This window comes from Mus caroli, unplaced genomic scaffold (assembly GCF_978045245.1).
Source record: "Mus caroli unplaced genomic scaffold, Mus_caroli_1 scaffold_8, whole genome shotgun sequence".
In the NCBI taxonomy this organism is placed as follows: Eukaryota; Metazoa; Chordata; class Mammalia; order Rodentia; family Muridae; genus Mus; species Mus caroli.
Window position 1 is genome coordinate 120908423 of NW_028227263.1, and position 27951 is coordinate 120936373.

A 27951-nucleotide genomic window follows, 5' to 3' on the forward strand; every position below is an offset into this window, starting at 1 on the left:
TCCCAGCTGAGACTTGGGGGCTCCAGGATTTGGGCAACTTCCTAAGAACAGCCTTCCTCCCACCCATCCTGCCTCCCCAGGAGGATGCAAACCATGCTGGTGACGCCAGTGACACCAGGGAAGGGACCTGGTTAGTCTGGCACATGTGATAAGCATCAATGCCTCCAGCTCACTGACCATAGACATGTGACAGGATGGATCAGATCTATTTGGGGGACAGCATTGAGTGGCACAGTTCCAACTCCCTGGCTCCTGTCAGCACAGAACTACAGAGGGGCGCGGGGAGCTACTTAGTAGATCTCTGGTGGAGGGCCCCACTCTTCTCTTCCCAGACCCTGGGACAGGGACACGGGGCAACTCAGGCCAGCAAAACCTTGAGTCTCCTAAGAGAGAAACCGCTGCTTCAAACAAAGCCTCCTTTATTAAACTCATGTGTGTACACGTGTGCACTCAGGCCTGTGCATACATGTGCACATCTGTATGCATGTACACAGGTGTACACTCAGGCCTGGGGCACCACCCCATAGAGCTGATGGGGGAGTAACTTCTGCTTCTCATTACAACTGTAGATCCACCGGGGCCGGACAAAGGCCAGGGAAGGGTTCTCCATCAGGGCCTACGGGAGAAGGGTCCACTTGGGAATATAATCGGAAGACAGAGGGAATGCCAAAGTGGGCTGGGGTTCTCCATGTCTGCCCCTCCAGGGCTCACCTCCTCAAAGTTGGGGTCCCACTCTTGCGCCGTGATGACGAACTGGACCCGCTCATTCATATAGTCCTCGAGCTCACTGGTGGGGGAAAGGGAAGGGTGGGGCAGCTGTGAGCAGCCTGCTTGCACACTCAGGCAGCCACGCTGCCAGCTACAGCTGCCCGCACACTTGGACGGGCCACGCTGCTGGCTACAGCACCACCTTTCTGGCTCTCATTCTGGACAAATATCCCCACCCCCGGCTCTCTGATTTATTCACTATGTACAGTGTTCTGCCTGCATGTATACCTGCATGCCAGAAGAGAGCATCAGATCCCGTTACAGGTAGAGGTTTCGTGAGCCACCATGTGGTTGCTAGGAATTGAACTCAGGACCTCTGAAGAGCAGTCAGTGCTCTTAACCCTGCACCATCCTCTCTAACCCCTCTCTTCTTTATTTCTTTTTAAGCGTCTGTCTGCATGTACACCTACATGCCAGTAGAGGGCATCAGATTCCTTTATAGATGGTCCTGAGCCACCAGTGGTTGCTCGGAACTGAACTTAGGACCTCTGGAAGAGCAGCCATCTCTCCAGCTCTTTTCTTCCTCTTTCTGGCTTGCTGGTGAGCCTGGCTTTTAGCTTGACCTCTGGCCCCTGCAGCTGCCTGTGAGACCTGTGCCTTCCACGCAGCAGCCTTGACAAGCCAAACCAGCAATGCCCAGTGCTGCCCCTCAGGAGGGGTGGGGGAAGGGCCCTGCAGGGTGACAAGCATGGTGGGCAGCAGGACTGTGCAGACGCTGCAGCTATGCTCATGCTGCTGGGCACTGATGCCATCCTCCCGCAGCCCATACCCTCTGACGTGGCCTGCAACTGTACCCACCCAACCCCACAACCCACCCATTGAAAGCGGTCACGTAGCGGATGAGCTTCCTCCTCTCATCCCCAGGGAACTCGCCATACAGGAAGAAGTGTTTGCCCTCGAAGAAGTCTGCGGGAGAGATGGGAAATGGCAGACTGTGAGGCACTGACCAAGCTCCTGAGTACTTAGAAGCACAGAGGGAGGGCGAGGCACTGAGGCACCATAGCTAAGGATAAGGTGCTCGGGAGGGAGGGCCATGACTAATGCACTCATCCAAGTTACTAGGAAGCTCCTGCACACCTCTGCCTGGTGCTAAGCAGTAGCTAAAGCACACAGACATGGGGCTCTTACGGTCTTGGCCCAGGCTGGCCACCACTTCACCTCAGCTGGCTCCCACACTGGCCTCTGAGCTGGTTTTCTTCTTATTTCCACACGATGTCCAAGGATTCACTCCCCTCATTGGGGGTTCACAATACTCTCCTGACATTGCCCACAAGCTTGGAAAGGGTTCCTGCAGTGACCCTGACCCTCACTGCTTGAGAGTGACTGCTCTTTTCTCTCCTGCTCTCCTGCCCCTCCATTCTTTTTTTTAAAAAAGGGTCTTAGTAGCCTGGCTGGCTTTGAACTTGTGATCCTTCTGCCTTGACATCCCAAGTACTGGGATTATAGACAAGAACCCCCACAGCAGGATCTCCTCCACCCTTCTTAGCAGCTTTCTGGTAGGCAGGGTGTGCTGGCACACGTGTAATCTAAGAACCTGGGAGGCTGAGGCAGATGCAAAGCTACAGGTTTCAGACTAGCCTGGGCTCCCTGAGACCCTGTCTCATAAAAACCAAACAGGGAAGAATCATGCTCAATAGCGCACGCACAAACAGAGTTGGCTTAACGTTATCAGTAATGAGTGCAAACACACTGGGCCCAGCGCTCAGGTGTCCAGGGGCAGCAGAGCTGATGACAGACAGAGCTGTGTTTAGGGGCGAGATGGGAAGTCCTGAATCACAAGTCAGGCAATGAGGTTGCTCACACAGGTGCTTGCCAGCGCAGGACGCTGTCAGCAGGGTAAAGTGGGGGTCACAGGGAAGGGAGCACTTGCCAGTGCAGGACGCTGTCAGCAGGGTAAAGTGGGGGTCACAGGGAAGGGAGCAAGTGGTGCATGACACAGCAGAGACCCAGGGGACCAAGGGGACATGTCACAGAGTCAGGGATGTCCAACCTGGGAGCTCTGGGATTGGCAGGTCAGCCTCTGAGGGGGTCTCGCTGTCTGTGTTCTCATCTGTGGAGCCTGCATACGGATCCTCGCCATTCTCCCCTGGGGCTGGGGGCTGCCTCTGTTCCCTCTGCTTGGCCACCCTGGGCGGTCAAGAGTAGTGGAGGGTAAACATTTAGGGAGCAGACACCCACACCCAAGGCCAGGCAGACTTACCCCCTTCAATCCTACCTCCTCAGTTCATCCTCGGTGTCCCCAGAATCTTCTGCCCCATTGTCCCGTCCTTCTGCCAGCAGCAACCCAGTCAACAGGCTTGGTTCTTGGGACATCTAGTAACACCCCTCCCAGAATGGCACCCAAGAGTACATCCAGGGCCTATGAACTTGACTTCAGTTGCCCTCTCAATCCAGTTTTCAGGGTACACAGTGGCCCCTCCTCTATTCCTTCACCTCCATACATACCCCCTCCCTCAGATCCAGAAATCTAGACACCAGCCCTGCCCCCAAACCCAGGGCTCAAGGCCCTAGCCCTCCTCCTCCCTCAGACCTAAAGAGTGTAGGCCTCTCCCTCAGATTCTAACCTGACTCTTCCCCCTCAGTGTCACTATTGTCCTGGGGTCCTGGTGACGGTGCTTTGGTCTCTTTTGGGGTTGGTGGCCTCGGGGGTGAGCTGGGTCCTGCTGCCTGGGTCTTGGCTTTGGGCTGGGGCCGCTGAGGAAGAAGGGCTAGGTGAGGTTGGGGCAGTGTGCGGCTATGGGCAGCCAGCAGCGGGGAGAAGCGGGAGGCAGGGGCACTCAGCAGACCTGGTTGGCACCCAGTACTCCCTCCTGGCCCCGCAGGGGCATCAGACCTTTTGGGGAAGCTTGGGAGCTTCGTCTTCGCCGCTCTCACTGTGAGAGTCCCCTTCGTCCTCACTGCTGGATCCAAGGCCTGCCATGAGGTACCTAGGGGAGGAACTGGGCCTCAGGCAGAGGACTGAGAAGTCTAGGAAGGTGGGGAGAGAGAAGGAATCCTGCTGCCCTCTGACCCCTCCCAGCCCGAGAGGGGCTCCATGCCGTGCCAGGCAGCTCAGCCATCCCAGGCTCTTTCCCTCATGGGGAAGATCTGTTCCATTTAAGGCAAGAAAGAGCAATGGGAGGTGGTCTACTCTTTGAGAATCAAAGGAGAATGCCAAGCAATGGGGGGAAAGTCTCAAATGCAAATTCAGGTGGAGCCCCACATCTGGGGTCTCTGCATTTGTACACCCAACCAATCACAGACCAGAAAGTCTGTGTCTGCACTCAACATTCAGACTTTGTTTGCTCACCATTCCCTAACAACATGGTGTGAAGATTTACATGGTATTTACATAGTGCTGGATTTAAACCACAGAATGATTCAAAACATGGAAGAGTGCCGGGCGGTGGTGGCGCACGCCTTTAATCCCCGCACTCGGGAGGCAGAGGCAGGTGGATTTCTGAGTTCGAGGCCAGCCTGGTCTACAAAGTGAGTTCCAGGACAACCAGGGCTATACAGAGAAACCTTGTCTCGAAAAACAAAACAAACAAAAACAACCCACCCCCCCCCCAAAAAAAAAACATGTAAGAGCACCCTGGCCTAGTGAGCAGGTCTATAATCTCAACTACTCAAGAGGCTGAGAGGCAGAAGGACTGCTTGAGAACAGAGTGAATTGAAGTCCAGCCTGAACAACTTAGTAGGACCCTCCTACCCTCCAAGCCAAAACCAAAAAGGCTAGGGATATACAGCACAGTGGTAGAGCCCTGACTAGAATCCCCAGTGAGGGCTGGGGTGTGGCTTAGCAGTTGCATAGCACGTGGGAAGCCTTGGGTTCAGTTCTTAGACACACACACTCACACAGAAGTATGTGAGGCTGGAAAGATGGCTCAATATTTAAGAGCTTGTACTGTTCAAAAGATCCAACTCTGGTTCCCAGGACCCACATCAGGTGCTCACAACTGCCTGTAACTCTAGCTATAGGGGATTTGACACAACTGGTCTCCTCAGGTACCTGAGCACACATGTGCACCACCGCACAGCTACACATACACATAATTTAAATAATAATCTTTTTTAAATGTTTGAAAATATTTTATGCAGTTTTTATGTAAATACTCTCCCATTTTATATAAGCAACTTGTATATATGCATATTTAAAGACTAACTTTTTTATTTTACATGTATGAATGCTTTGCCTGTAACAGCCAGCAGCCATCACTCTGAGACTGCAGTTACAGACGGTTCAGGGTTGCCGTGTGAGTGCGGGAAACTGAGTCAAGGTCTTCTAAAAGAACAACCAATGCCCTTAACCACTGAGCCATCTCTTCATTTGCAACCATCCTAAGATTTTTGATTCTTGGTACAGTGTGTGTGTGTGTGTGTGTGTGTGTCCTGAATTCAAGTCCCTACTGTGGCACACTAGCTAACTATCCTTACACACCTCAGGGAATAAAGGCGCCCACAGACACCCTCCGCACATCTGTTCAGGATGATCACAATACTGAAGCTAGATAACTAGCTTCCAGGGATCTGTGGAATCCAAACAGGATGTGGAGTCCCCACCTCTTCCAGATCAACTGACCAACCCACCCACCTTCCCCATCACAGTCCCCGACATGAATGTGTCAGGGTTAGCCCTGCTTATTAAACAGACTCAAGCCATGTCCTCACTGGGATCGGAGTCTGCTTCTCTCCAGCTCCACAGCTCCTGCTGTTGGCAGCCAGTGGTTCTTCCTCCTCCCACTGCGTCAGGAGATGGATGCACATGCTGCCCATCCCTGCTTGCTCTGCAGCCCTGCATGCCCTCTGCCTGGCTGCTACCCATGCTTCTTATCCCGCGAGACTCTCACTCACTGCGCCCCTTCTGAGCTCCTCAAAGCTGGGCTCTAACACTTCTGACCCACTCGCTGAAGTGAGCACAGGGTTCAACCCCAGCGTCCTTGCTTCAGTCACAGCTCTGCCTGGTACCCAAAGGATCCCAAAGGATCAGTTCTGAGGAATGACATACAGCCCTGAGGCTCCCTTCCACCTCTGCACAGCCACAACCCACAATGTGCACAAAGCAGCCGTCATTACAAAATCCAGTGGCCCACCCAGCCAAGTGACTTCCCATCTGCAGGCCCAGCCCATCTTTGAAAACAGCTTATGTTGGTTTGAGATAGCCTGAGCTACCTAGCAGGCCCCAGGCTCTTCATTGCCTGCTCTGGGCTAAGGGGCAGGTGTGTGTGCTGCCTAAGAGGCAGGTCGTGGGGCCTCACCTCCGGGAGGGCAGCCGGCGCCGCATGCGGTGACAGTCCAGCACCCACTCTTTACGCACAATCCGGCCTCCAAGGCCCAGGACCTGGCTGTACTTGGGAGTGTTGGCAAAGGCACAGCTGGGAGATGCAAAACAGGAATGTCAGACATGATCTGATGGACAACTGAGACAGGGTGAGGGAGAGACAGAACAGAGATGGAGCTTAGGATGGAGCTTAGATGGAGCTGCAAAACAGGAATGTCAGACATGATCTGATGGACAACTGAGGCAGGGTGAGGGAGAGACAGAACAGAGATGGAGCTTAGGGAGGGACGCAGAAAGCAGAGAACTAAGGGGTAAAGAAGTGGGGGCTGGAGGGACAAGGAAGCAGGGAGGGAGGATAGCAGAGCAGGGACAGATGAAGCAAGCGGGGGCATGCAGGGCAGGGCAGAGGCCTACATGAGATGTGTGCTGTCTGGGGTCCAGTCTGGCCGATACTTGGCCCCCAGTTCCAGGGCCTTGTCCCGGAGCTCTGAGCGGAAGGGGTTCTGGAAGCCACTGAGCACCACCACCACCCCCTGCAGGATCTTGCCAAGCTCCTGGGGTCCAGTGCGAGCCCCCCTAGGCTCTGTGCCTTCTCCCCGGGGCTTCCCTGGGACGGCTCTCTGTGCTGGGGTAGAGGCTGGAGCTGCAGCTGGAGTACGACTAGGGACAGACACTGGGGAGAAAAGAACAGAAATTAGGTTGGTGCCCCATCGAGCCCCAGCTCTTACAAGAAGTCAGGCTTTTCGCCTCCCTTTTTAGGATGGCAGGTTCAAGACCACAGCCCTTCCCTCATGACACACAAGCCAGGGTCACTACAGAATCAAGGAATCCAGTTTGCTTACATTTGGGTCTCTTGAGGGTGGATGGCCCTGCCGAAGGTTTGCTGGGAGGTTTCCTGTCTTCTAGACTCAAGTCCAGTTTTCTCTTCCCTTTGGGAGACTCCTGAGGCTGAGGAGGTAGAGATGGGTTGGCTTCCAGCTTTCCTCACTCTCCACTGCCCCAACGTCTGATGATCTCACCTTGGAAGAGGTGCCCACAACCTTGGGGACTGGAGAGGCTGAGGAGGCTGCAGTAGAGGCCTGCAGTGTAGCTGCTGCATAGCTGGGTCCTGCTGGGTCACTCGCAGAGGCTATGGAAGGACACAGTGGACTGAGGGTGAGAGGGCAGGGCCACAGTCACCTTAGCTCCCATCTATCAGGTATCAAGTCACTCTCACATCCAGAGGCGACCCAGAAGTCTAGATTGTACCCCTGACTCAGCAGACCAGGCCCCAGCCCTCCTCCCTGGACGGACCTAGGGACCTGGCCATGCCCTCAGCTCTCAGGCATCATTACATCCTAGGCGGAACTCAGACTTCCTACTTACCGGAGGAGACCTTACACAGCTGGCCCTCCTGCCTCGTCTCCCCTGAGCTGAGATTTCAGGACTGGGCTCTATGCTAAGTAAGCACCCCACCAACGCCATCCCTAGCACCCGTGTCCCACAGGCACCTGATGACGTCTTGTTGACACGACTGAAGAAGAGAGCCCCTGGCTTCAGGGAGTTGGCACTGTCATCCTCCTCTTTCACACGAAACTGGCCGAGCTTGGTCACTGTCACCTTCTAAGGTCCCACAAGGTCAGTGCTGTGAGAAGATTGCTGGCAGGCAGGGGTGGAGAGGCAGGGAGAGGCTCTGGGGTGTACCAGGTACAACTTACCTGAGATGGAGCCTCTGCCTCATCTTTGTCGGGAGGGCTGTGAAACTTCACAAAACTTAGGCCGTATGGTGAGTCCTGGAACAGAGGGCTGGGTGTGAGGGTGTCTGCATAGGACAGAGCTAGGCTCTCATGCCCCTTCACTTAGGGAAGCCCTTTATGGCTCAGTTGAAGCTGGTGCCCAGGGAGCAATGGTGGTGATGCTGACATTAAACCTCACTGACCCCTAACTGTGGACCAAAGTCAGGGCTCACCCCTCAACCTGCACCGCTCTTTGACCCTCACTGCCAATGGCAGGTAGCGAGTCCACTTCTGTGTGCCCAATCTCTGTCTGGAGCCACTTCTGGAATGCAAAACTACATCAGGCTCTTTGCTCCTCCGCTGTCTGGATGCAGAAGCAGAAGGTAGGAGGAGCCTGAGTTCCCGGCCCCAATATGACAGTAACAGTGACACTAAACAGAGCCTGAGGGCCTCAGCTCATCCCCTCCAGAGAACCAAGCTGCCTGTCCCAGGAGGACCTGACCTGAGCAGTCCCTGAGCTCAGGATAGGCCCCCGCAGACCCTCCCCATGCCCTGGGCATGCCTCAGCTTTTACACCATGTACCTTGCTGTATGGCTGGCTGCACACAATTTTAACACGGTCCCAGCGCTTCTCCGCTGCTGCCCGGACTAACTTGTCAGGTCCAAAAATTCGAACACGGTTGGGATTTGAGCCACTTCGGCTCTCAGAGGGGGACATGAAAGAGGAGGTGACCAGAAGGACCTAGGTAGAAGACAGTGTAAGATGGCACCTCTAGGAGCTGGGTGCATTAGCATGGGTGTGTGGGCACATGTACCATGTGGAGGCAGGGGAGGACTGCTGGGTGTCTTCTCCACTCTCTCCGCCTTACTCCTCCAACTTCGGTAACAACTGCTGCCGTGACAGATTTTAATTTTTGCATTGTTCTTGGACACTATCCATGCATGTATGCAATTTGTTTTGATCATGTTCACCCACCCTTCCTTGACCCTCTTCGACTCCCTGGGGACCCCTTCTTCTTCCCAACAAGCCCTCCTGATTGTGTGTCTTGGTAATGGTTTGCTGAGTTCAGCGGGGCTGTTCACATGATGTGGGGTTGTCCCCAGAAATGCTGAGTTCATTTCTCCGTAGTGAGGTCACCAGGCCATATGCAGTCCAGACACATTTTCACGTAAAATCAGGCAGTACAGAGGACCATGTGCCCTAAGGGACTGTCCCACAGAGGCATCTTGGTGAGGGGCACAGTACTCAAGTGCCCTATGGACATGCGTGGTTGAGTCAGCTCAAAGGCCAGGAGTTACAAGATGTCAGAAACAAGATCAAATCCAGAGATGGAGCACAGCAGCGTCAGGTATTAAGTGATGCTTCCCGCCCACACCCTCAGGCTGGGCAGCTCTGTGGAGACAGCGCTGGTGGCCAGCTGTGCTTTACCAGGCTCCGTCAGCAGGAGGAGCTAGAGAGGCTGCACGCTGCAACCTTGCCCATCTACAGGTATCGGGAGCTCCTCCTGATGCAAGGATGAACCCAGTTTTCAGCACCCCATACTAACCCCTCTCTTGGGGCCACCAGCAGTAGAAAGGGAAAGGCACACCTTCTCAGCCCCCGTGACCCTTCCGCACTGTGGCAGATGTTTCTATCATTCCATCCTGCCTTCTGTTCCTCACCCCAGTGGGGACAACAGCCCTTGCCTTCTCTTCATCAGAACCCAGGCTTACAGTAACAGTTGGTAACTACACTCTTTTTTTTTTTTTTTTTTTGGTTTTTCGAGACAGGGTTTCTCTGTGTAGCCCTGGCTGTCCTGGAACTTACTCTGTAGACCAGGCTGTCCTCGAACTCAGAAATCCACCTGCCTCTGCCTCCCGAGTGCTGGGATTAAAGGCGTGCGCCACCACACCCGGCTGGTAACTACATTCTTATATAAAACTCAGTCCACAAAATAATGTGCACGTTCTCTGGCTGCAGGTGATGGCAGGCCATCACAGAAGGAAGAACGAGTGGGTAGCCCACCCAGGGTGGCCCAGGATTGGGAGAAAGCAGGGGACAAGACATAGGCTCCCACCAAGGAAGATCTCAGCGACCCTTAGCACCTGGCAGGGAGCTGGGGAAGGCAGCAGCTGCAGGAGCTAAGGCAGGGGAGTGTCTCTGAGGAGCCGGTGTCTCAGCCTCGCACAGACCATCCTCTCTGGAGAGCTGCAAAGGTCAGTGCTCCTTGGCAGGACTCTGTGTGAGACTTCATGGGGCAGGATGGCAGGGACAGCTCAGCAGGTAAAGGAGCCTGTGGATCTGACGTCCTTCCCTGGGGCCACACAGTATTAGGAGAGAATCCAGTCCTCAAAGTTGTTCTTCAGCCTCCATACGTGACCACACACGCGCGCGCACACATTCTCCACCCCCCCCCCCCAACAAACAAGTAAATGTAATTTATAATGGGAGAATTCACTAGCTTTCTGGTGTCTCCGTGGTGTGGCCTGCCTGACCCAGGGCAACTGCTCCCTGGAAAGGTACTTTTCCAAGCAGCCCCACAGTATGCTGCTACAAGCCTGGCTCCCCAGCACTAGGGACTTGAGGCAGGAAGATTAAACACTTGAGGTCCATCTGGGCTACTTACTGTCTTGAAAAAAATAAATAACCCAAGCGTGGTGGGTCATAACTCTAATCTTAACACTGGCTAGAGAGTAAAAGTCTCTGTCCCAATAATAGTAACAATAATAATAAAAAGAGGAAGAAATAAACGATAAATATGCATACCTACAAGCACACAGCTGCCATGACAGGGGTCCCAGAACCCACAAACCACACACTCTGACTCAGGAAGGCTGCATATACTCACACCCTCAAACACACAATTGGCCTGCTTAAGATTAGCTCAAGAAAACAAATGGAGATACTGACGCAGATGAGGAACAGATGACAATCAGAGCTGACCACATAGTTCTGAACCATGAAAAAGCTGTGTGCCCAAACCAATGGAATCATGGCCAGTGCAAGCAAGCCCCACCCCTCTGCCAGCAGTTGGACCAAGATACAGCTCTGGCTAATCAGAACACAAAGAAGAGGGGTGTGAAAGCCAGGGGCTGGGGTTGGGGGCGGGCCTATAGTTCAAATACTCATCTAGTTCAAATACTCAGGAGGCAGAGGCAAGATCACGAGTTCAAGGCCAGTCTGAGCTACACAGTAAGGGAGTGGGGGGAGAGGATGTGGCTCAGTTGGCGTTTGCCTAGCACACAGGAAGCTGAAGTTCAATCCCTGTACAGCAAGCATAACTGGAACATGGTGCCAAACACTTGAAATCCAATTACTTAGGAGGTGGAGGTCGGAGGGTCAGAAGGCACAGCCACCCTGAACTGAAGAACTAGGTTCCAGGTCAGAGAAGCAGGGGGTTGGGGAGCCAGTGTGAGGCCCGATCCTGCAAGCCTGTCACTGGCGCTTGGTGGTGCTGGCAGGAGGTTAAGCATGCGAGGTCAGGTAAGTTTGGTCTACATAAGACCTTCCCTCAAAAAAAATCCCAGGGCGGGGCAGAGGATGCAAGGAAATGGAGGAGGAAATAGGAATGAAGGGAGGGGGAGGCAAACCAAGGCCACGATGTTTCTCTCAAGCCACTTGCTGTACTTGCTGCTTCCGAAGCTATGAAGCTACGGATGAGAGACAGAGCAACAGCAGTCACTTCTGACCACTGGGCCAAATCTGAAAGAAAGCCACCATCCCCAGCCCAAACTGTCAGAGCAGTGCTGAGTCTGCCTGGGGCTAGCCTTCCCTCCCGAGGACAGACCACAGTTGTCTCCTGATGCTGTAAGCAATGTTCAGTTAGGCTTATTCTATTTATTTCATCTCTTTTCCAACTGACATACTGAAAAATTTATAAAATTAGAAAATAAAAGCCTTTTACTATGGTTAAAAAAATATATAACAATATGCCTCTTGGTGCTCAGCTGGGATTGTGAAAAAGAAACAACAACAAAAACATACAGAACAGAAGCCACTCACTGGCTTCTATTGCACTTGTTACAAAGGGCCAGAATCTCAAGTGAAGTACAGGGCTGGATTTTGCATGGTGACATGTGTATGTATGTGTATGTGTATGTGTATGTGTGTGTGTGTGTGTGTGTGTGTGTGTACAACCAACAGCTGGGAGCTGTTACCAACACTAAGTGGCAGGGAACCCCAAATGTCTCGTCTTATTCACTGTAAAGCAAAAAACCACTCTGGTTGTGACATTGCTTTTCTGCTTCCTTCCAAAGTCAACCTTTACTCTAGTCTGGGCTACCTCCAACTCTAGTAAATCTCTTTTATACAATTTTTTGTATTGGAGATGAAAGCTAGATTTTCACAAATGGTAGGCAGGGAATCAGCCACTGAGCCACACCCCCAGCCCCTCACTGGGGGATTCTAGGCAGGGAATCAGCCACTGAGCCACGCCCCCAGCCCCTCACTGGGGGATTCTAGGCAGGGGTATAGAGGGTGGATCTGATGCTTTGATCAGGAATCTGTGTTTATTGACACTGAAGGTCCTTGCTCCCAGCTGGAATTTAATCTATCAGTAAAGATGGCAGTAGCCAATGGCTGAGGATGGGGTGGGACACTGAGAGTTGTGTGGGTAGGACTCAGAGAGAATGGAGGTCTAAGAGAGAGGAAGAAGGGAATGCAGTAGTGGCAGGAGAAAAGCCAACCAGCTTTTCCAAGGAAGTGGCCTCTGAGACCACATTCCCAGTCCACAAGTTATTTCCAATCCAGTATCTGTGCCTTCCTTTACACGGAACATGAGGAACAGGCAGCATGTATATAAGGAGGAGGAGGAATGCAAAGGAGTTTTAGGCTCATGCACACAGAAATGTAAAGAGCTGCTCAGGCACACCCTTGGCTCACAATGAAAACTTCTAAGCAAACGCTACTCCACCATGGAGCTACAGCCTCAACCTGCACCCCATTTTTCTTTCTTTTTTATTTTTAAAATTTTGGCCAACTTGCTCATGCTGGCCGCAAGTGCTCTATGTAGTACCCTAAACTGGCCTTGACTTGCAAACCCCTTCTCCCTCTTCCAGAGTAGCTCGAATTACCTCCAAGCCTGTCCTCCTTTCCGTGATCTGCATGGAGGGAAAAAGCATGCCGACTCGCAGAAGCAGGGACCTGGAGGAGGAGGCCACCCTGGCCGACCCCTGGTCTGCTGATTTGTCCTTTCTTTGCTCTTCCAGCTGTCTCTAGTTCGATTGTATGTATGTGCATGTGTGTCTATGTGCAGGGGGCTGCAGATGACTGTGAGCCGCCTGACCCCTGGGCTAACAAGTGACTCAGGTCACGTAAGAGTGAGCAGAACTCTGCAAAGAACTGTTTTGGAGTAATACCAAAATCTGCTGACTTAGCATATAATTTTGAGGGAAAAAAAGTGGTATTGGTGCAAGCAACCTCATTCTGCAAAAACACATCTTACGGAGCAGAAACAACACCTGATAAAATTCTCGGCCAGTGGCCCAGGTGGGGACGGGCCTCCGTGACAGCGTCTTCTCTAACATGTAGAAGGCCCTGCAACCCATTCCCAGTGTGAGGAAAAGAAGAAACTCGACCCAGAGAGGAGGGCATGTGGCACAGGCTGCCATCCAGGGCCTCAGGGGGCGAGGAAGGGCTGAGTGAGGAGGGCAACCCAGCCTAACAGACCAAGACAACACTCATGAAAAGAGCTCCCAACCCCAGCACCCAGGAAGATCTGTGGGTGCGAGACGAGCCTGCTCTACAAGGGGAGTTCCAAGGCAGCCAGAGCTATAGAGTGAGACCTTATCTTTAAAAAGCAAGCGCCGGGCGTGGTGGCGCACGCCTTTAATCCCAGCACTCGGGAGGCAGAGGCAGGCGGATTTCTGAGTTCGAGGCCAGCCTGGTCTACAAAGTGAGTGCCAGGACAGCCAGGGCTACACAGAGAAACCCTGTCTCGAAAAACCAAAAAAAAAAAAAAAAAAAAAGCAAGCGAGCAAGCAAACAAACAACTCCATTAACTAGGAACAAACAAGAAGTTCCTCGGTGTAAAAAAACAAAACAGAAACCTACAGCAGTGGCCCTCAGCCTTCCTCAGGCCCCTCATGTTGTGGTGACCTCAATCACAAAATTATTTTCATTGCTACTTCATAACTGTAATTTTACTATTGTCTTGAATTGTAATGTAAATATCTGTGTTTTCTGATGGGCTTAGGGGTCTTGGGGCAGCCTACCAGCTAAGAACCCACCCTACGGTCATCGTCATATTTAACAGTGAAAGACACAATTTTCCCTCTATGGCCAGGAAGGTGACAAGGGGCCTGCATCCACCCCTCGAACCTGACAGTGCCCTGCGGTGCCAGTCAGCAGGACAGAGGGAGGGAAAGAAGGCTGCTCACAGCTGTAATGGCAGCACTTAGTCATATCAGATGGGGTGGGAGGATCAGGGATTTCAGACCAGCTCCAGCTACATGTGAGTTCAGAACCAATCTGGGCTCAGTGAGACCCTATCTTAAAAAAAAAAAAACAAGGGAGGGGGAGGTGACAAAACATTCAAAACATCTTTATTTTCAACAGGCACGGCTGTGCAACAACGACCAACGCTGGGGTAGTCTAACATCAGAACGCTGGACCTGGCTCTGCTCTCTCTCTTTCACACACACACACACACACACACACCCCTTCAATCTCCACTGGCTTAGGCTTAGACTTGTCAACTGCACCATGGTGAGTGCAGTTTTCACCGCCATCGCTTTACTGGAAAACCGGTAGGCTAATACTCTGAGTTATAGTGACCTTTGCCAGTCCTATGAGGCAGGCTTGACAGAGCACACCTACAGTAGTCCCAGCTTCCTGGAAGGCTGAGGCAGGAGAACTGCTTGAGTCTAGGAGTCAAGGCCAGCCTGGGAAAAACCCATCTTTCCCATCTCAAGGAAAACATTAAGTATCAATCACAAAGGGCCTGTATTGTGTAGGTTACCAGAGTCATGACAATGTGGAACCCCAGTTCCCAGGCCACTACCTAAGCTGCAATTGAATTTTACAAGTGACGGCCTCTTGTTCCTTATTTGACCACAATCCAGACAGCCCAGCTCTCCCCTGATGATCAGATCAATACCCCATGCCTGCTCTGTCTCCTCGGCATACCCGGGACCCTCCAGGAGGCAGGCAGGGTGGGTGGCTCTCCACACTCTTATAATCACAGGTGGCAGCTGGTGTGTGTGTGGGGGGGGGGGGGTTAGTGATGGAGACACGGGGTGTCGGCCTCTCCAACCCCGCTTACCTCATAGTCCTGCTCACCAGCTGTGGCCCCTCCAGCCGAGCTGCCCACTAGCACCTCCACAAAGGCCGAGCCATCATTCCCGATGTCCACACTGTGTATCTGCTCCTCCTTCTCCAGCTGTGGAGCAGAGAAAGGCTGCTGAGTCCTTGGTTCTGCCCTGGGCTTGCTTTGGAACAGGGGGCAGAAAGAGATGTCACCTGTGTGTCAGTGGGGACCGGAACTAAGTAGTGAGTAGAGTGATCTGTTCCTAGCAGGCAGCCCAGACATGGCACTAAGAATTGACTGAATGGATGCTCACCTCACACCTGCTTCCCCAGCACACACCCCACACTCCCGCACTGATCAGTCTATGACTCCCTGTCATGGAGCTCTCCTGGCTGCCAATAGTCACACACACAGTTAGGTGCAAGTTGTCATACAGAGGACACATAACTACAGCCGTTCCTGGACTAACTACTGCCTGCCAGGGGCTATCTGGTTTGCATACCACCGAGCCCTGCATTTGAACCCAGCTCTGCCACACACTAGCTGTGTGCCCTCATTAGATCAAGGATCACCGCATAATTAACATGGCTGAAGGTCAGGGCGCACAGTAGGTGCAGCTGTCAGCAAGCATTGTTTTAATGTTGGTGACTCCTGTGACATTAGTCTCACTGAAAAAGATGAAGAAAGGCAAAGCTGGGGCTTGGTGACACACACGCATAACCCCAGCATTTGGGAGGTGAGGGCAGAAGAATCACAAGCTTCAGGTCACCCTAGGCTAGTCAGGATCACATGAGACCTCGTCTCAAATATAAAAAAGAAATCAAAACAGGTGATAGCTTTAAGGGACAGCTAACAATACAGAAGTGGGGTGTGTGCGCACGAGCGAGAGTGCTTATGTGCAGTGCACATGTTTGTGTATTCACGTCTGTGTCTGAGTGCAGGTGGAGGCCAGAGGTTGATGTCAGGCATCTTCCCCGATGGCTCTCCACTTTATTTTCAGGGATTCCATCTCTGCCTCAGGAACACTGGGATCTCAGGCAGGCAGGCTACCATGCCCACCCAGCTTTCCTGTGGGTGCTGGGGATCCCAGCTCTAGGACTCATTCGCTGCCCACTGAGCCATGCCGAGATTCAGAAATGCTATATTTCTAACTGTGGCAAGGGTTGAAGTCTAGGCTTGGGATTCCTGGTCCTGTACAATGACCCAGCAGTTACAGGTACCTGCCACCAAGCCTGACTACCTAAATTCAAGCACCAAGATCTATATGGTGGGAGGAGGCCCACATGTGCCCACACACAGAGTCGATGTGAAAACTACAGCTCTCATCTTAAAGAGTTTAAGGAACTAGTTTATTCTGGAACCATTCTGAGTGACCAAGGCCTAGGATTACAGATTTAGGTTACCACAAACTCCATGTTCCAATGTATGAGCAGTTTCATTAAGTGTATTATAGTTTTGCAGAACAAAGAAAGACATAAATTGAGGCTTTTTTTTTTCAAGATTTATTTATGCTATGACTGCTCTATTTGCATGTATGCCTGCATGCTAGAAGAGGGCATCAGACTGGAAGGATCCCATTATAGATGGTTGTGAGCCACCATGTGGTTACTGGGAACTGAACTCAGAGCAGCCAGTGCTCTTAACCGCTAAGCCTCCAAATTAGGGCAACTTAAAAATACACTGACAGGTATACCAGAGATGTGGGTACACGGGGGGGGGGGGGGGCGTTTTATAGACCCAAGATGCTCTCTGATGATGTTCTTAGCTCTCTTGGTGGAGGCTAGTGTTCTGCTGCGTTAACAGCTTCCGAGAGGGTTTTACTTATTATGAGGAGTCAGTTCGGATGGAGTGAGGCAAGGAAAGGCTGTTCCTGAAGCTAAAACCAGCCCAAGAGAAAGTAATCGGCCTTGAGCGACAAGATCCCACTCTTGCCACAACACTGAATTCTCACCAGTCTACTAGTCTCTGCAGACACAACTTCTTTTCAGGAGTTTTTGTTCACAAGACACACTCAAATAAAAATACACAAAAATGTACTACTAAAGGGACCTGAGACATGGACCCTCGAAGTTACGCGCACAGGCTGCTCTTACACGGGGACTGAATTCCGTTCCCAGCACTCACGTGAGGCTGCTCATAACCACCAGTAACTCTGGTTCTCGGGGATCCGGCACGCTCTTCTAGCCTCCCTGGGCACAGGCACACATGTGGCATGCATGAAGACACATTCATACACATAAATAAAAATTAGTCTTCCAAAAATGTAATAAAGAAGTTTTAAGGGTATAGGGGACTTTCCAGATAGCATTTGAAATGTAAATGAAGAAAATATCTAATAAAAATTTGGAAAAAAAAAAAGGAAGTTTTAAGGATTATTTTGTTGTTGTTGTTCAGCTAAAGATTTTAGAACTAAAAATAAGTGAACAAAAAGAGTGAAACCAATTTTAGCATCCGTTTAAATAAGAAACCACACACTATATAGAACCCAGAAGCTGCTGTAACTGGAGGCGGCTGCAGTGACTCTCCTGTACATCACAGGAAGGTCGGGTAGGGCTGGAGTCATTTCTCTGAGACAGCTTGAAGACTGCCATCCAGTGCAAACGTGAGGCTGTAGTTCCTTTCCTTTCTTAAGTTTATTTATTACTTGCATATGAACATTCTGCCTGGACGTTTGCCTAACTCCCATCTGCTCCCTGGCCCCACAGAGGCCAAGAGGAGAGTGTCAGAACCTCTGGAGCTAGAGTTAAGATAGTAGTGAGCTGCTGTGTGGGTGCTGGGAATCAAACCCTGGTCCTCTGTAAGAACAGTGCTCATAACTGCTGAGCCAACTCTCCAGCCCATTTCGTTTTTGTGAGACTTGGCTGCTGTAAACAGTTGTGACCCACAAGGCCATTGCCACACACAATCTAAAAGCTGGGATTACAAGTATGAGCCGCCACACTCAGCTCCGTTTTCACATGCCTAGTTGTAGTTTTCTTTTGTCAGGTGTCACTTAATAACCAGGCACACCTTGAACTTAAGGGGATCCTCCTGGCTTCACCTTCCAGGGGGGTAGAATTGCAGGCAGGAGACTCTTTGCCTGGTCCCTGTTTCCCTTTGACAGGAGTTGTTTTGTCAGTCCATGGCCTAGAAAAGCCCCAGGCTTCTTACTGAATCTATTATGCAGGAACAGAACCATTAGCTGATACAGGCTCATTATTCACTGAAAGAAAGAAAGAGCTATTTATGAAGACTTCACTCACCAAAGGACCTGTGGCTCCAGCCTGAGGCTGAAGACACTGAAAGGTGTGTGGGTGTGGGGCAGTGAGGACAGGCAATGCTAAGTGTCCAGTCTGGGGCTCTTTTTTTTTTTTTTTTTTTTTTTTTAAAGATTTATTTATTTATTATATGTAAGTACACTGTAGCTGTCTTCAGACACTCCAGAAGAGGGCGCCAGATCTCGTTATGGATGGTTGTGAGCCACCATGTGGTTGCTGGGATTTGAACTCTGGACCTTCGGAAGAGCAGTCGGGTGCTCTTACTCACTGAGCCATCTCACCAGCCCCCAGTCTGGGGCTCTTTAACAGGGTCCCCGATGAGGCGCTGTTACAGCCCTCGAAGATGTCTTGGCTTCAGATGTGGCTGGCTCAGCTGGAGCCAGGAGGCAGGAAGGCCTGAGTTTGATCCCCAGTCAAGCATAATCAGCATACTGAATGAAGCACACCTGTAATTTCAGCACTTGGTGTGGATGCAGTGAAATGAGAAAAACACATGCGCTCAAGCCTGACCTGGCTCAATCTGGCTAAAACTGAGGTCAGCCTGACACTCGGGTATACACAACACTTCCCAGGGACCACAGATCTCAGCCGTTGTTCTGCCTGGGTGATACCATGGTGGCACAGCTGTGCCTTATTCTTATGAAAAGTTCATACCTGTCATGCTTGGTAACAGCCATCCCAGCTACATCAATGGGACCTACCAAACGTGTGGCTGTTCCCTTTATAAGCTCCCTGCTCACTCTCAGCTAGAGGCCCACCTCTTTACACATGTAGTCAGTCTGTGGGGTTCAATAAAAACTTCATAGTTTTCCCGTAAGTGAGAACAGCCTAGCTATAACAGCAAGAGGATCAGAAGTTCAAGGTCAGAGCTGCAGAGATGGCTCAGTTGTTAGAGCTCTTCATGCCCAGAAGAGGTTCATAACATCCTATAACTCTCGGTCCCGAGAAACCCAATGCTTCTGGTTTCTGCACTAACACACACCTACCCCTCGTACAGATACTTAAAATAAATCCTTTTCTTTTCTTTTCTTTTTTTTTTTTTTGGTAGCAAAAACAATTTTTTTTTCCCAGAAAGGGTTTCTCTGTATAGCCCTGGCTGTCCTGGAACTCCGTCTGCAGACCAGGCTGGCCTCAAACTCAGAAATCTGCCTGCCTCTGCCTCCCAAGTGCTGGGATTAAAGGTGTTCAGCACCACTGCCCAGCTGCAAAAACAAAATTTTAACTGCCTATGTACTTCCACCCAACATGGCCCTCCTCTGCTCTGGGACCATCTGCTGTTCCCTTCTGCTCTCTCAGACCAGTCAGGGCACCACAGCTCTGTGGCAGAAAGGAACCTTGACTTGAGCAAAGTGGTCTGTGTTCAAATCCAGCCCTGACATTTCTAAACTACAGTTAATGTTTCTAAGGGGAGTCCCAGTGGCGTCACTCCACAGGAAGCTGAGATGCCCCAAAGTCACAAGGGCAGCCAGTTGAGCCTGCAACCCCAGCGACTTGGTAGGTAAAAGCAGGAGAATTCAGAGGTCAAGGTCTGCATGAGCCACAGGGCAAGTTCAAGAGCAGGAGTTACCTCAGCAAGACTGTCTCAGGGAGAGAGGTCTGGGATGTGGGGCAATGGTAGAGCACTTGTCTGGCCTGCACAGGATCCTGGTTCAATATCAGCACCACAAAAGAAAACAAAGCAAAACTGAGTGCTCTCATCTCTAACTGTGGAAGACATGTACGATCTGCTCTTCTCGCAGGGGTGTAAGTGCAGGTGCTGCGATTAGATGAGCAGCCTCGGGCAGGAAGTGGTTATGCCACAGCTGTGTAGGCAAAGCCCAGGAGAACAAAGCCAGGCCACTGCTTACAGTGCTTCTTCCTGGGCCCACGGCACTACTGCATGGCGACAGTGCAGGCCAGCACAGACCCTTCCGTCCTGTGTGCTCAATCTTTCTTCTCCGGTTCCATCACCTATCTTATATCCAGTAAAGGCTGAGGCCTCCTGCTCAGGGCCTTCCCAGCTGCCACCCCAGAATCCCAAACATGCCTCAGACCTCGGCACTCCTTCTGACCTAGATTCAGACAGCAATGCCTCAGACCAAACAAAGTAGCGTCTGCCATCTCCCACAAGGGGTCCCTCTATTCCTTAGCCTGATTTATCTCTCTCCACTACTACTGAGCCATACCTGTGGCTTCGACTTGTATATAAATATATATATATTTCTCCCCCACCACTAGGTCTCTTGTATCCCAGGCTAGTTTCAAACTTTCTATATAGCCAACAATGTCCCAACTTTGGATCCTGTCTCCTTCTCTTCCCAGGTTAATGCAATGCCAGGGATCAAACTCAGAAGACTATGTATGCTAGGCAGGCAACATACCAAGTGGGCAGCACAAACAGCCCCAACCTGGTATTCTATACTTGCACATTTGTTTGTATTTTTTGAATTTTTCTATGCACACATGATACATGATACTGAACAGCCACAGAAACTAGGCAAAGCTCTGAGAGTCGGCTAGTTGAAAAGCTGTCCTGTATGCAATAGTGAAAAAAGAGGGGGAGGGGCTGGAAAAAAGGCTCCGTAAGGAGAGTGATGGCCCAGAATGTAGGAGGCAGGGGCAGGAGGTCACAAGGAATTCCAGGCCAACCTGAGGTACAGAGTAAGACCCTGTCTCAAAATGATACTAGTAACAAACAGCAGAACAGGGGTACACACCAGCAACCTCAGCACTCTATAGAGGAAGCAGGAGGATCACAGGCAAGGCCAGTCTGAGCTACACACACAGTGAATGTCTCTCTCAAAACACTGAAGGTCTGGGGGCGTGGCTCAGTGGTAGAGCCCCTGCCTAGAATCCCCCAGGGAGGGGCTGGGGGCGTGGCTCAGTGGTAGAGCCCCTGCCTAGAATCCCCCAGTGAGGGGCTGGGGGCGTGGCTCAGTAGTAGAGAATCTGCCTAGAATCCCCCAGTGAGGGCCTGGGGGCGTGGCTCAGTGGTAGAGCCCCTGCCTAGAATCCCCCAGTGAGGGGCTGGGGGCATGGCTCAGTGGTAGAGCCCCTGCCTAGAATCCCCCAGTGAGGGGCTGGGGGCATGGCTCAGTGGTAGAGCCCCTGCCTAGAATCCCCCAGTGAGGGGCTGGGGGCGTGGCTCAGTGGTAGGGCCCTGCCTAGAATCCCCCAGTGAGGGGCTGGGGGCGTGGCTCAGTGGTAGAGCCCCTGCCTAGAATCCCCCAGTGAGGGGCTGGGGGCGTGGCTCAGTGGTAGAGCCCCTGCCTAGAATCCCCCAGTGAGGGGCTGGGGGCATGGCTCAGTGGTAGAGCCCCTGCCTAGAATCCCCCAGTGAGGGGCTGGGGGCGTGGCTCAGTGGTAGGGCCCTGCCTAGAATCCCCCAGTGAGGGGCTGGGGGCGTGGCTCAGTGGTAGAGCCCCTGCCTAGAATCCCCCAGTGAGGGGCTGGGGGCGTGGCTCAGTGGTAGAGCCCCTGCCTAGAATCCCCCAGTGAGGGGCTGGGGGCGTGGCTCAGTGGTAGGGCCCTGCCTAGAATCCCCCAGGGAGGGGCTGGGACATAGCTCAGCAGGTGAAAGCACTAGGTCTTCCAGAGGACCCAGGCTTGATGCCCAGCACCCACACAGCAGCTCACAACCATCTGTAACTCCAGTTCCAGGGGATTTGATGCCCTCCTCTGGCCTCTTCAGTGACTAGGCATATGCACAAACATACATTCAGACAAACACTCATACACATAAAACAAAAATCTGCCAGGTCTGGTGGTGTGTGCCTTTAATCCTAGCATTCAGAAAACAGAGGCAGGAAAATCTGTGTGCATCCAAGACCAGGCTGGTCTACACAGTGAGTTCTAAACTGGCCATAGTTACAAAGTAGGACTATGACTCAAAACAAGGAGGAGGGTGGGGCAGAGAGATGGCTCAGTGGTTAAGAGCACTAGCTTCCAGTGCAGACTTCTTCCAGAGGTCCCAAGTTCAATTCCCAGCACCCACATGGTAGTTCACAACTGTCTGTAACCGTAGCTCCATGGCATCCAGTGCCCTCTTTTGGTGTGCAGATGTGCATACATAAATCTTTAAAAATAAGAAAAAACATGGAAAAAAAAATCACACCAACTACAGTGGCCCATACCTGCAATCCCAACAGATGTGATATGCAGGGGATCAGAGTTGGAGCCAGCCTGGGCTGTCTCAGACAATGAGACCCTGTCTCAGGCAGCAATAACAAAGCAGGTGTGATGTGTTCCATGTACAGCTGACACTCAGGTGATGCAGTTGGACCTATCCCAGCAGCCCCTCCAGGCCAGGAGGGGCTGGCAAAGATTTAACTCCCTGTCTGGAAGCAGGTGACCAGCTGGGCACAGAGTAGCCACGGCTGACAAAGAGATGTGTGGAGCTGACACAAGCAGAGGGCTGAGCCCTGTTTGGCAATACCAATGTTGTGTAACAGTGTTTAGAGAGCACACAGGGAAATAGGTGAGCACACAAGAGTCTCCTGTCTTGGTGTCCAGAAATCTCTCCCTGTTGTCACTGAAAAGGAACCAAAGCTAACACTGGTTGAACTCAGTTGCCCACAAATCAGCCAGTGTCAAGTGCAATCGGATTGTCCCAGGGGTCTCTGACATGATGGGCTCTGTTTATTCTCAGGGAACAAGAAGGATCCTATCTTTCCTATGCAGAACCCCCTGGCGAAGCCCTGGAGCCCTGGTCCTACCTTGCTCTCTGGCCTTCTTGACCTACCTCTCACGTGCCAGACGGACACAGCCCGCTGACCTCTATGTCCCTTCCCTGTGGATGAACTTCTCTTTTGTTCAGAGTCACCAGACTCCAGGCTGCAGAGACGGCTCAGTGAACAAAGATGCTGGCCTAGAAACTCAGAGTGGAGGCAGACTGACTCCTGCAAGTGCCCTCTGACCTCTAAAGAGACACACACACGCTAAATGTAGTTAAAAAAAAGTTTCACAACTTTAACCCCAGCACTCAGAAGCAGGCAAGTGGATCTCTTTGAGTTCTAGACCAGCCTGGTCTTCATAGCAAGTCCCACCGAGGGCTCTGCAGAGAGACTGTCTCAAAAACCACCACCAAACAAACAAAAAACGTTTTAAAAAGTCACCAGTGGGCACTTACTGCTTGCTCTTGTGGCTCCCAGCATGCACATGGCTCACACCAACATTCCTAACTCCAGTTTCAGGGGATCCAATGCCCTTGTCTGACCTCGAAAGCACCAGGCATGCACGTCATGATATACATGCATAAAATAAATCTTTTTTTATAATGGGGACAGGGCATGGTTTGAGACAGAGTCTCACTACGTAGTCCTGGCTGTTATAGGCTTTACTCTGTGGACTAGGCTGGTCTTGAATTCTCAGATATCCACCTGCCTCTGCCTCCCCCGTGCTGAAATTAAAGGCATGCACCACCATACTCAACTAAGAATAATTTTCAAAAGAGAGATTAGACGTCCTATTTAGAATAAAAACCTGACCACACCACCTCTGGCTGGATGCACCGCTCACTCACCCTGCCCCACTTCCTCCACAGCACTCATGGCTCATCATCCAATACAGGGTCACTTCACCGAGCCTCTGTCAGCTTTCCATGCTGGTCTCGTGCAGCCCCGGCTGACCTCAAGCTTGCTATGTAGCAGATGACCTTGATTTCCTGATCCTGCTGCTCCTGAGTACCAGAATTACAGACTGACTGAAGGCACTACTGCTCCCAATTTTGGGGGTGTTGAGGTTCAAACCCAGGGCTTGGGGTATGCTAGGCAAGCCTCCTCTAGCCCAGCAACACCCCCAGCCTCCAGGTGCGAGTAAGCTCATCACTGACTGCCCACAGCTGTACAGACCCGGGAGCACAGAGTGTCCACGCAGAGCAAGAGCTTAGAGCGCACTTGTGGAATAAGTGAAGGAGGAAACAAATGATGCTACTAAGACTCTTGACCTTTGCCACAGAGCTAAAAAGTGACACGTGAACCCCTCCAAGTACCACCTTCTACACCACTGTCTGCAGTTTGCCTATGACCTCTAGTTGTCTCCCATGTTTTTTTAATGACATAAAATGTTTACTTTTATGCATATGGGTAGTTTGCCTCTCAGAGGCTAGAAAGGACATCTGAGCCCTTGGATTTGTAGTTACAAAAGGTTACAAACCACCATGTGGATGCTGGGAGTCAAACCCAGGTTCTCTGAAGGAGCAGCCAGTGCTCTTGCCCACAGCATCTCTCCAGCCGGACATTTATTCTGACGTACACAGGTGGGGATGAGCGTGCGTGTGGAAGCAGAGGACAAGCTCTGTGGGGCAATTCTCTCCAAATGGAGTCCAATGATGGAACTGAAGCTGTCAGGCTTGGCCACGAGGACCCTCCCTGCTGAGCCTCCTCAGGACCGTGGATGTTGCTTTCTGTTCTCACCACTCTTACAGAGCACAACATTATTTCCCACAGTATGTGTAGGGGTATCGTGGGGGTGGTGGGGGTGGGAGTGGGGGGGGGTCACCTGATGAAGGCCTGAAGAATCAACATCCCATAATGAAATCACCAACCCCTCCCTTTATCCCAGCCCCCACATGAAGACAGAGTACTTCTGCAGACATTATGTCACCAGGTTTTAACAACCACCCCAGCCTTGGGTGTCTGTATTTTCAATGGGCATGTTTAGAGAAATTAAAAACATTTGCCTGAGGTCAGAGTGAGTAAGAGCTAGGATTTGAATCCAGATCCCCAAACTAAATGCTAAGCAATCTGGTTCTCACACAGTTTAAGAGACAGGTGCTGGGTTTCATAATTTCTCTGGGCCTCGGTTTCCTTATCTGTAAAATGGGGATAATGACAGTCTGTGGGTCACAGGACTTTACAAGGAGGGAATGAATCAAGCCATGTGAGGCGTGATGGTTGCTGACTGGCAGGTTACAATGGGGAACAATGTTAGTTTTCATTACCAGTCTCTAGGGATTTAAAAAGGCATAAATACCTCAGATTGGCCAGAAAATGTTATGGATTCGTGCTTATTTCTTTTCTGAAAACATCTCTATAATCCTCAAAACATTCTGTAACCCAAAACTACTCAGCAAGAAAGAGGCCAAGAGTGTGTTAGGTATAGGAATAGTCAGGTCAACTTTGTCCCCACTAAAGTCCTTCTCCACTCAGAACTGAGGGGTGAGGCTAACATCAAGGAAAGTCAGTGTGTGAGCTGGGCACAGTGACCCATACTGGGAACGGAAGCACTCCAGGGAGGAGGAAGAAGAGGTCAGTAGAGATAATGGTGGCGGTGTAGGCTAGGGATTGCAGCTCAGTGGAACATATGAATACAACAGGCTGACGAAGCTGTCCAAAGCACCCACTCTCTAGTGTGGACTGAGTCTTGGGACTGCCATTTGTGAGTGGTAACCAAGGCCCTTACAGTAGGACACTCAGAAAATCATGGGGTCAACACCCAACTGGCAGTGGGCAGGTGCTTAAAAGCATCTAATTTTCTTCTTCCACTGATTTTTATTAAAGATACATTTTTAATTTATTCATTTATTTTATGTATGTTAGTACACGTTAGCTGTCTTCAGACACACGAGAAGAGGACATCAGATTCCATTACAGATGGTTGTGAGCCACCATGCGGTTGCTGGGATTTGAACTCAGGACCTCTGGAAGAGCAGCCAGTGCTCTTAACCTCTGAGCCATCTCTCCAGCCCAAAGATACATTTTTATTGTTTTTAATATGTGTATGGAAGGGGGATGAAGCCCCAGAGACAGAGGTATGAGAGCCTCTGGGGCTAGGCTTACAGGCTGTTGCTGTACGCAATCAGACACGGGTGTTAAGAACTGAACTCAGTCCTCTGGGAGACCGGTTGGCACTCTTAACCACTGAGCCATCTCTCTAGCCCCTTCCTCAAATTTCTGTACCTGTCAGAAACAACCCCCTAACTCCTCATGGGAGCCTCTCTGTGTAGCCCTGGCTGTCCTGGAACTCACTCTGTAGACCAGGTTGGCCTCAAACTCAGAGATCCACCTGCTTCTGCCTCCGGGGTGCTAAGATTAAAGGTGTGCCACGACCACTGCCCAGCTTAAAATAAATTTAAAAAGCAGTCAAAGTCAGAAAGATAGGGACATGGCTCAATTAGTAACCTCTTGCCTAGCCTGAGTTGTAAGCTAAATGAAGGAAAGGCAAACAGACAGATGCTAGGCATGATGGTATACACTTGGAATTCCTCCGCCCCAGATGGACAGACGAGGATCAGGAGTTCAAGACTAGCTTCAATTTAAGAAAAATTTAAAAAGAGAGTAGGGTGGGGTGGTACATGCTTTTAATCCCAGCACTCTGAAAGCAGAGGCAGGAGGATCTCTGTAAGTTGGAGGCCAGCATGGTCTATGGAGTGAGTTCCAGGACAGCCAGGGCTCTGTAGAGAGACCCTATCTCACAAATAAAACAATAAAACCAATCAAAAACTTCCCCTCCCTACACGTTTCATTCATTTACTCTCTGAGGTACTAGGGATGGAACCAAGGGTCTGAAATGCTCCAGGCAAGCCCAGAACAGCCGAGCTATCTGCCTAATACTATGTTAATATTCCTCGTGAGGGTAGTTACTTCTCATTTTGAGACAGGTTCTAAGTTGTGCAGGCTGGCCTTGAACTTGTGATCCTATCTCAACTGCCCAAGCAACCAGGATTACAGGCCTGGGCCATCCGCCCTTCCTTGTCGATTTATGGAGATACTCTTCTTGGCTACCTTCTGGCCCCGGGGACACAGTTAACAGTAATGGCTGACACTGTCCCAGCTGATGAAACTGAGACCCAGAAGTAGAGTCAACCTACTCGGGGTTACCCAAGGATTCCTGGAGGCACAGGGATTTCTAAGCAAGTTAGCCGAGCAAGCTCTCAACCACAAAAAGGAAACGACTCAATCTGCAGCCAGCTGGCAGTGGAATGTGAGCGGGGGTCTCACTGCCCCGGGGATGAGGAGGTGGGAGAGGGCAGCATCACCTGTAGGACCACAGAGATGGTCTTCTCTCCTGCCTTGGCTGCCCGCCACTTCCGGTAAGTGTCCGCCTTGAGAAGATTTTCGGCACAATGGGTCTGCAGACAAGGGTGGAAAGGTGGAAGTTCTTTAAATAAAGCTGACTTTTAAAAATAAGATAATTTTTGAATTTTTAAACTCCCAAGAGCTAGCCGACTCTCCACACTTGACTTTACGCCAGTACCACCACACACACACACACACACTGACACACACACACAGACAGACACACCCCTGCTTCGAGTTTTCCTTTCACCGAGTTTTTCTTCACAGTTAGAACCTCCCAGGCCCCCCTTTTTCCTTACTCTCCACAGTGGCCCCAAACTTCCCTAATTGCCCGTCTCTCTCGGAATGCACGTCCAGCCTCTGGAAACCCCACCCGGAGCCCCGCTCAGAATCCCGCCAAGTTCCCCCCTTTGCGCTTCCAAAGTCCTCAGCATCCCTCAGGAAGCCCCTGTCTCCCCGCTGCTTCCTCGTCAGCCCCTCACCGAGTCCTGGCTGCTGCAGGACACGACGTGGCGGAGGCTGATCTCCGGCATGTCCACTCCCGTGGACGCCCGACCGTCCAGGGACTGAAGAAGAAGCGTTGCAGCTCCGGGGGTCCCCCGGAGAAGGTTGGGGGAGCGCGCCCTGCACGGGACTCAGTGCGCAAGCGCGCAAGGCTCGGGCCTTTCAAACCGCGGCGCGCCGGCGTACACGTCAACATTGCGCATGCTCGTTGCGTCTCTCCGGGAG

The 27951-nt window shown here is 51.4% G+C and overlaps 1 protein-coding gene across 3 annotated transcripts; it reads right to left on the reverse strand.

Moving 5' to 3' along the window:
- Nucleotides 1–402: 402 nt before the first annotated feature.
- Xrcc1 (X-ray repair cross complementing 1) lies at nucleotides 403–27905 on the reverse strand. 3 transcript variants are annotated; one of them, XM_021168312.3, is made up of 17 exons: nucleotides 27705–27905; nucleotides 27183–27275; nucleotides 14985–15101; nucleotides 8327–8485; nucleotides 7726–7800; nucleotides 7519–7630; nucleotides 7048–7157; nucleotides 6871–6976; nucleotides 6443–6701; nucleotides 6006–6122; nucleotides 3602–3695; nucleotides 3333–3462; nucleotides 2984–3035; nucleotides 2759–2895; nucleotides 1584–1674; nucleotides 712–787; nucleotides 403–616 (listed from the first exon to the last, which is right to left on the reverse strand). In XM_021168312.3, exons 1-17 carry the CDS (start codon nucleotides 27753–27755, stop codon nucleotides 503–505), a joined length of 1893 nt encoding a protein of 630 aa, XP_021023971.1. In that variant the 5' UTR covers nucleotides 27756–27905; the 3' UTR covers nucleotides 403–502. The 3 variants fall into 3 exon arrangements, with proteins under 3 accessions (XP_021023971.1, XP_021023969.1, XP_085698159.1); XM_021168310.3 differs by having other exon boundaries at nucleotides 2984–3038; nucleotides 27705–27904; XM_085842033.1 differs by lacking the exons at nucleotides 27183–27275; nucleotides 27705–27905 and adding an exon at nucleotides 19794–19946 and having other exon boundaries at nucleotides 2984–3038.
- Nucleotides 27906–27951: the final 46 nt, after the last annotated feature.